Below are 8,395 nucleotides of genomic sequence, written 5' to 3' on the forward strand. Positions count from 1 at the left end.
TATTTTAATGTTGTTACTCTACATGTGTGCGGGGGATTTAAGGTCATTTTTTTAATTTATATAAATTACAAATATTTTTTAATCGGTTTATATATATATATATATATATAAAAAAAAAAAAAAACTTGTGTAAAATGTATTTGATAAAAGATCCACATTTCTCATTTTCATTCATGGAAATAACATGGACAATGTGCTGTTGGGTAATGGAAGATTGCTGCCATCAACTGGAGAGCAAACACCTGACAGAAATACACACACACACACGGTCACAGGTGGTCAGAACCCGTTGACGGACAACCGCAACGCGGGCTACGTAAAGCGCGTCCTTTTCTGACGTCATCAGGAAGACCGCAGATGGAAAGATGGCTGCGTTTCGCTGTCGGCGAGACCCGTGCGGCTTTATTTGTCTCATTTTAACTTATTTCAGCGTCTTTTACGCCGACTATGTTGTGATTCAGTATGTCCTGATCCCCGCGTACTCTGAAAGGTGAGTACGTTACCGTATGAACAAAGCTTTGAAGAGCCAGCGTTTGCTTCACGTAACGGCACCCGCCACTCATGAGATCTTCGTTCTTTATTTGTAGCTTTTTAGAATCACCCATAGCAACAGCCGTTCAAAAGAATTGTTTGTGTTGATTGTTATCAGCGTTCTGAAGTGTTCCCACCCGCGAAAAGTGTTACAGTGCGTTTGAACTACTAGCAACTAGTATGTGATTGTCAGACTGCTGTAGTGTGCATCATTCAACGTGTGTTTGTTTACTACACTTTCTGTCTCTGTTACACTGTAGTCATATAAGGTTTCAGCAGGTTATATCACCTGAAATTAACAAGCCATAAAAGACTCTGTGTTATAATAACTTACCACTCTCCCATGTCTTTTTGGACGTGTAACGTTTGGTATTTAAACAGTTTGTAACGTGAATAAATTATGGCGACCACCTGTCCCCATTTTGCTATACTGGATGAAAACGTCAAAGATGACATAAAAAAAGAAAAAAGTTCCAAATGCTTTGAATACAGTAAAACGTATTTAAAGGGATAGTTCACCCAAAAATTAAACTTCTGTCCTCATTTACTCACCCTCATGTCGCTCCAAACCTGTATGCATTTATTTCCTCTGTTAAACATAAAAAAAATTTTTTGTTGAAGAATATGGGTACCCAAACAGTTGATGGACCCCATTGACTTCCATAGTATTATTATTATTTTTTTCTTTATACTATTGGAAGTCAATGGGGCCCACAAACTGTTTGGGTACCCATATTCTTCATCTTATCTTCTTTTGTGTCCAGCAGAGGAAATAAATTCATACAGGTTTAGAACAACTTGAGGGTGAGTAGCCTAAATGATGATAGCATTTTAATTTTGTAAGTTTGTATTGTCTAGCAAAGGAGCTTGACCTAGTCGCTAGACTTGCTATTTGAAGAAATTTTAGTATAAAATGTGATTTTACCTAGTATTTAATATTTAGTCTAGTTCGTTATATTTAGTAGACTCAAATTACAATGTATCTATCAAACATGGAGAGATTGAGTGACAATAGTTCCAATTAAAGCTTATTAATGATTTAAAGCATGTTGTCATTCAGTGTTACTAAAAATAGGCTTTCCAACTAATGTAAATAAGTATTTACATAGTGTACTAATAGTAAATTCATCTCTCTCCCACGTGTGGGGATGAATTAATTCATTTGGCCATTATTGGTCTTAAATAACAATATGTTTTATATTAACAATAACAAAATGTTTTAAATGAGCATTACTACTATGTCCTGACAAAAGAGAAAAAACAAAACAAATATATCCTTATTGCAGTTTTTATTATTTATTTTTTTTATAATTATTTGATCGGTCTCAACAATTATGTCTACTCCATCACACAATGTAAAGAAATTGTTTATTGATAATATTTCTTAATTTTAAGTAGGTCATATTGAGCGAATGAATGAATGAGGCATTTATATAGCACTTTCATATACTACTGTACACCCAAAGCGCTTTACTTTATATTAGAAGCAAGCAACACCAAGAAACAAAATGACTGCATTTATATATATGTGATATGCAAAATATTTTGTGGCTATGGGTTTAATGCTTATGGGTATTTTAGCGTGTAAAGTGTATGTTTTCTTTGTGTTTAGTGTATGGTGCACTCTCCATGGATCTGTGTTCAATATTATTCTGTTACTACTGCTGGCGTGCCATTCAAAAGCAGTGTTCTCCGACCCTGGTGAGTTTCCAGAAACTTGACATTGCTTTGTCTTATTTAATATGCAGACGCGTTTTCTTCACTATATAGACTGATTGTGTTTTAACCCTATAAACTGTCCTGTATGATCATATTTGATGCATACATTTCTAAGCCTCCTAAATAATCAACATAATCTCAACTTTACTGTAAAACCTGCTGTACTGAATTTTCTACATGCCTTCTGGCCTCTGATCGATAATTCATACTTTTTTGAGCAAGTACAATTCTGAAAATGTCCATCTTCAGATTGTTGTACACATCTCTTTTGCTATGAAGTCCTTAATGATTTTTATAAAGTAAACATGAGAGTAACCTTTATATTGTTTGCAATATTTCAAGATGAACATTTACTGGACTGAAGCAACTTCGGTTTACTTGATTATCATTCTGTACAAACATCATGTAAAATGCTAGAATCAAATATGAATCCCACACGCTTTTGATGAACATTTATTTGTCTCTTAATCATCATTGCATTGCATTGGATTATATTTTGTGCCCCCCACAATTACAACTACTGAACTTTGATGATAAAATTAAGCATTTAAATACCATCTAACTAAGACTTATTATTGGGAGATATAGAGTGACAATGATATTTACATGCATTTTATGTAAACCGTCTGCTAAACCGTTAAGAAGTCTAATTGATTTACGTTGCAAGCTATATCAAATTTGTACCAAATGGAAATTTTTTGCTCAGTTTGGGCCTCTAAATATTTATTTTCTTGAATGTGAGCCCATTTTCTATCTATATCATTTGGCATGGAAACATACTACTTAAAATATAAACTTTTTTTATTTATTTATATATATATATATTGTGTTTAAATGTTCAACATTTAAATAGTTTTTTTTTCTGACTACTATTTAACATTTTAGGCATTAATCAGTGTAAACTTTTATCATTTACCATTACAGGAATGGTTCCTCTACCTGAGACAGCCATTGACTTCTCTGACTTGAGGTCCCAGTCCAACCGTCTAAATGACAGAGTGAGTGTCACTGATCTGTCTACTACTGTAGCTATATTTAAGTTAGGGATACAGTGATATGAACACCGATACGATAACCTATAGCAGATACGATAACCGATAACTCTTTATATTTGAAAGGAAAGCCGATAACCGATACATTGGCCGAGTGTGTATTCTGTTTCCTTGCTCTCATCTTATTTCACAGTGCATTTTCTCTGTGACATGTCTTTAATCATTGTGTTGGTTGTGATCAGGGCTGTGAGGGCTGGACAGTGTGCAGTCGCTGTGAGACGTATCGACCTCCTCGAGCCCATCACTGCAGAGTTTGTCAGCGCTGCATCAGGAGAATGGACCATCACTGCCCGTGGTCAGTCTCTCCTCTTTCTCCATTGGCCAGTGTTATCAACTTGAGTTCATATTTATCTGCCGTTTCTGACTGCGTATAAAATATCTTAAGTGTATACAACATACTTGTGCTATACAATATACCATGTGTAATGGCTCCCACTTTATATTAAGTGTCTTTAAAGAGGACCTATTATGCCCTTTTACAAAGTCTTGATTTTGTTTTTGGAGTCTACTAGAATAGGTTTTCATGCTTAAATGCTCAAAAAACACCACATTTTTTATTTATTACATTATTGCAGCACCTCTCTTCTCAGTCTCTCAGTAACAAGCTGTTTAGTTCCGGTCTCATGAAACCCCTCCTTCCAAAAAGCATTCTGATTGGTCAGCAGAACCAGTGTGTTGTGATTGGTCAACCGCTTCAAGTGTGTTTTGGACACGTCACGGCCTTACCATAACCACAAGTTTAAAAAACTTACTAACGCAGCTCAACCAGGCTTAAATTAGGAATATTGTTACGTGTACATTCCCGGGAGGAAATACAAGACTACAATCAAAGCATTTCAAGGAGTTCAGAAACAATGCGCACTGATATGGAGAAAACTCCGCTTCGAGTGACCGTGTGCTTTGTAACTTTGCAGACCTTTCTTATTCTCAAACAGCTACATTACACACTAAAGAAAGCTGAAAATACAAGAAAGCATACTAGGTCCTCTTTAACTACTATATAATGGCATTTTAATGATTCATCTGATGCAGTGCACATGCAGGTTTTCACATGGTACTTTTAAATAAAAAAATACCTACATGTAATTATAGATGCAATTCATTTCTGTACTTGCATCTATAATGACACTGTTGAGCCTTCCCTTACATCTTAACCCACCCTTCAACCTATCCATACCACCAACCAACATGTTCAAAATAAAGTACAATAGTAGTTAATAGTAGTAATGTACTTATAACATCTAATATAAAGTGTGACCGTCTCTGATTAATGCATTTGCATATGTGCATGCTCTTTTATAGGATCAATAACTGTGTTGGAGAGCTCAATCAGAAATACTTCATTCAGTTCCTCTTCTACACAGGTGAGTTTTAAGAACATGGGGTGCTTTTATATCAATGGTGTCCAAACCTGCTCCTGGAGGGCCACTGTCCTGCAGAGTTCAGCTCCAATTTTTGGACGGAATTTTTCCGTCATTTATGAGAAAGCGCTTCCCCATCATCAACGAGTTTTCCGGCTTTCCGTGTTTTCACTGTTATACGGTAGGGGGTCCAATCTGCTCTATGTTTTGAATCTGATCTGGACGTCGTTTTTGACAAAAAAAAAAATTCTCAGCTTTTTGGTTAAAACTTTTTGTTTCTTTTATGAAACCTGCCCACATTCAAATGTTGATAAAAAAGAATGCATGAAGCAGAGGTTCTGTTGATATATTGCATGTTTAGATATTCATAATACAAAATATTCTGGGTTCCTTGAAACTTTTGTAAAAATGTAATAATAAAAAATGCTGGCTGTTTAAAAAAATAGTGGGGAAAGAGTTAAACACCTGACACAGCTACAAGATCTTACTAGACAAGAGCCCCTTTCACACAGAGCGTTGATCCCAAAGAATTGTTAGAGTGCCTTCTGTGTGAACGCAAACACGTCCCGGGATTGATCACGGGATGGGGACCTACCGTAGTAACAAGTCAGGACACCCCTGGTCAAGTAAGAGCTTGTTTAGCTGGTTCAGCTGTGTTTAATTAGGGATGAAGCTAAACTGTGCAGGACAGTAGCCCTCCAGGAGCCCTGTTGGATGCAGATTTTATTTATCATTTGACTTTCCATTTCTCTCCTCTAATGCCACATCTCTGTAGGCATGGCCAGCTTGTATTCCATGGCGCTGGTGGTGTCAGCATGGGTGTGGAGAATAAGAAGTGAAAGAGAGGGAGATGAAGATAAAGAAGGAGAAGAATCTCCCAGCAAACATCTTATTGTGTAAGTTACAATGTACTACTGATGTACACTATAATGATTATCAATATTGATTAAGATATTAAGTACTTTTGTTAGCTTTTTGCTTTTCTCACTCTGTTCTTGGTCATTTGTTCTGAAGGGCACATTATATCATTCTGCTGGTGGAGTCAATACTTTTTGGAGTGTTTGTCTTGGTGATATTTTATGACCAGGTATGCTTCAACATTATATAGCTTCAGTGGGACTATATATTTTGGACCATATGTTGACAATATAGACTAACATTTTGAAAAATGTGATCACACACAGCCACAGTGTTTTACTTGCATACTTTGCTACAGTGTTTGCATGGGGAGGCTGGAATAATATTCTTTATAGGGATAGTTCACCCCCAAACGAAAATCATTTACACAACCTCATGCCGTTCCAAACCTGTATGCATAATTTTCCTTTGCAGAACACAAAAGAAGATATTTTGATAATGTGCGAATGCTGGTAACCAAAATGTTTGGCATCAGTGTAGACCGCATCGCTGATTATAATGGTTTCTGGAGGCTTTTGTCTGGTGTAGACACGGTGTAAAACTCTAACACTATTCTCTTTTGACTTTCTAAACACATTTTTATTCAAATGCCAATCTTATGTAATGGTTGAAATTGAAATGATTTAGCATGTGATGATCTGTCATCTGTCTCTCTTGTTTTTGTCCTAAGCTGGTGTCCATTATAACAGATGAGACGCCCATCGAGCAGATGAGGAACAGACTAATGAAAGACAAACTCAACAACACCCACCCGACTCACATTACACACACAAGAAAGCCCAAAATTGCATTGCTGAGGGAGGTTTTTGGACGTGGTGAGTTTAACTATTTTCATCTAGGGGGGTATTCCAGAAAGCAAGGTTAACTTACTGTCACATATACCGGTACCCGTTTATTAACCCAAATCTTGCTTACTCTGGATATGTCGGTTACAAATCTCCTGTGAAGAGTTACGGCGGTGATCCACTTGTCCGTGCGACACTTCTGTCGCGCTGCACTCCACTATATTCCTATGGGTGACGTCAAGCGACTGGCCGATGCCCATCTTTATGCATTCCAATGAATTCCGTTGAACGCGACGCGGCTATCCAATAGAAGCACGCACATGGAGACGGGGGGAAGTCTCTCGCGGGTCCTTTGTTCTAGATTGGCCGCTAGCTCAAAACCACGCCCATAGCGGTAAACTAGAGGAACGCCCATCAACGTACACATGTGGGGAGGCGGCGCGACACCACACGACATTCGTGTCGGACAAGTGGATCAGTACCGTTAGTTCGATCAACCTCCTATTGGTAACTTAAGCCAGAGTTAACTTGAGTGCACAGTCGTGAGTACATAAAGACATTGTCGTAAGTTATAGTTTCAGTGGATATTACCACCTATTGGGCTGTTGTGCAATCATTTTTAATCTTATCCCTTTTTTTGCTATGGCTACTTTACCGGTACCCTGAAAGTGACTTCCTTCTCTGGAGCCAAAAATTGCGGTTATGCATTTACTTATTCTTAAAGTTTCCTAGGTATGTGGCATAACCTGCTTTCTAGAACACCCCTATGTTTTGATCCTTCAAGCTTGTGACTGTCACTGTCAGAAATCCAAAGCATTGAGGAATATGTTATACTAACATTCAAAAGCTTTGGGTCGGAACAATAATAAATAAAAAAATACAGATATAAAACATCAGAAATACAGTAAAATTGAGATTTTAACATATTTAACAAAAATATTTTAACATGTTTTAAAATGTAATTTATTAATGTGTGGGAATTGGGAAAAGCTGAATTTTCAGCATCATTCCTCCAGTCTTCAGTCACATGATCCTTCAGAAATCATTCTAAAATGCTGATTTAATGATTATAAATTTGATCAATTTAATGACTCCTTTCTGAGTAGAAGTATTTTTTTTTTTTTTTTTTAATTAAAATCAAACCTTTGAATGGTAGTGCATATAATGATGAATGTTTTTCCATGTGTATTTCTCTCACATGGACAGGTTCTATACTGTGTTGGCTGTTCCCGCTCCATTCCTCCCCCCCTTCTGTTGGCGGCATCAGTTATTCAGCACTTCCTGATTACAACGTGTAACACTAATCAGTTTTTCATCGGTTCCTTTGAACTCTCCATCAGTATCTCATCGTGTGTAGGACACTGTGAATATTATGTTACTGAGGTGCAAATGTCAGCTATGAAGGAAGAGTGCTTGTCTCTGTGTGAGTGTTTTTGTACACTGACTTCTGCTTACTGCTTCTCTATCTCACACACACTCAGATACAAATACTGTTACAAAAGGGACTTCCTTTACAAACCTGGATCTTTTTCCTTTCTGTGTTTCATATAACCCAGGATAATGAATGGATTTAATTTTAATTTAATCATACATTTTATTGTGTGTTTTTGAGTACATGGACTGTACTCCATTTTACATACGGATTGTATATAAAGATGTATTTTATAACTTTAATTTCTGACAAAAGTGTTGCTGCATTTTCAGGGTACTGGACTACTTGTTGAAGTGCTTGTTTTTATTTGTTTAAAATCTTAATGTTTTTGCTGTTTTATGGACAGCTTGAGGGATGTGTGTACATAACAGATGAACTTGTATATTGATAATGTTTACATTGATATTTATTGTAATTTAACTGTGGATTTTGTGTCTTAATGCTGCTCTGACTTATGTGAAGTAAAAGACATCTTTTCATATTCTGGCTTTTTTTTTTTTTTGCTTTAAAATCATGTTTAAGTGAAAATAAACCAAAAGTGTTACATGTAGATCATTGTGTTTTATTATTCAGGAAGTCTACAATAATAATAGAGGC

The 8,395-nt window shown here is 36.5% G+C and overlaps 1 protein-coding gene across 1 annotated transcript; it reads left to right on the forward strand.

Annotated features, from left to right (window-relative positions):
- Nucleotides 1-206: 206 nt before the first annotated feature.
- Nucleotides 207-8,279, forward strand: LOC306999872 (palmitoyltransferase ZDHHC3). The gene is made up of 9 exons (XM_079614962.1): nt 207-490; nt 2,144-2,232; nt 3,175-3,248; nt 3,485-3,597; nt 4,605-4,666; nt 5,439-5,559; nt 5,678-5,750; nt 6,252-6,396; nt 7,573-8,279. The coding sequence occupies exons 1-9, from the start codon at nt 366-368 to the stop codon at nt 7,662-7,664; spliced, it is 894 nt and encodes a 297-aa protein (XP_079471088.1). The 5' UTR covers nt 207-365; the 3' UTR covers nt 7,665-8,279.
- The last annotated feature ends 116 nt before the right edge of the window (nt 8,280-8,395 follow it).

Source organism: Phoxinus phoxinus, assembly GCF_949152265.1.
Source record: "Phoxinus phoxinus genome assembly, chromosome: 6".
In the NCBI taxonomy this organism is placed as follows: Eukaryota; Metazoa; Chordata; class Actinopteri; order Cypriniformes; family Leuciscidae; genus Phoxinus; species Phoxinus phoxinus.

What these genes read in the sequence shown, in the direction of transcription:
- LOC306999872 (XM_079614962.1), top strand. Translation starts at nt 366, where the DNA reads ATGGCTGCGTTTCGCTGTCGGCGAGACCCGTGCGGCTTTATTTGTCTC. An exon ending in AGCAGTGTTCTCCGACCCTG is followed by an intron (nt 2,233 to 3,174) that starts GTGAGTTTCCAG and finishes TTACCATTACAG; the next exon opens with GAATGGTTCCTCTACCTGAG. An exon ending in GAGGGAGGTTTTTGGACGTG is followed by an intron (nt 6,397 to 7,572) that starts GTGAGTTTAACT and finishes TCACATGGACAG; the next exon opens with GTTCTATACTGTGTTGGCTG.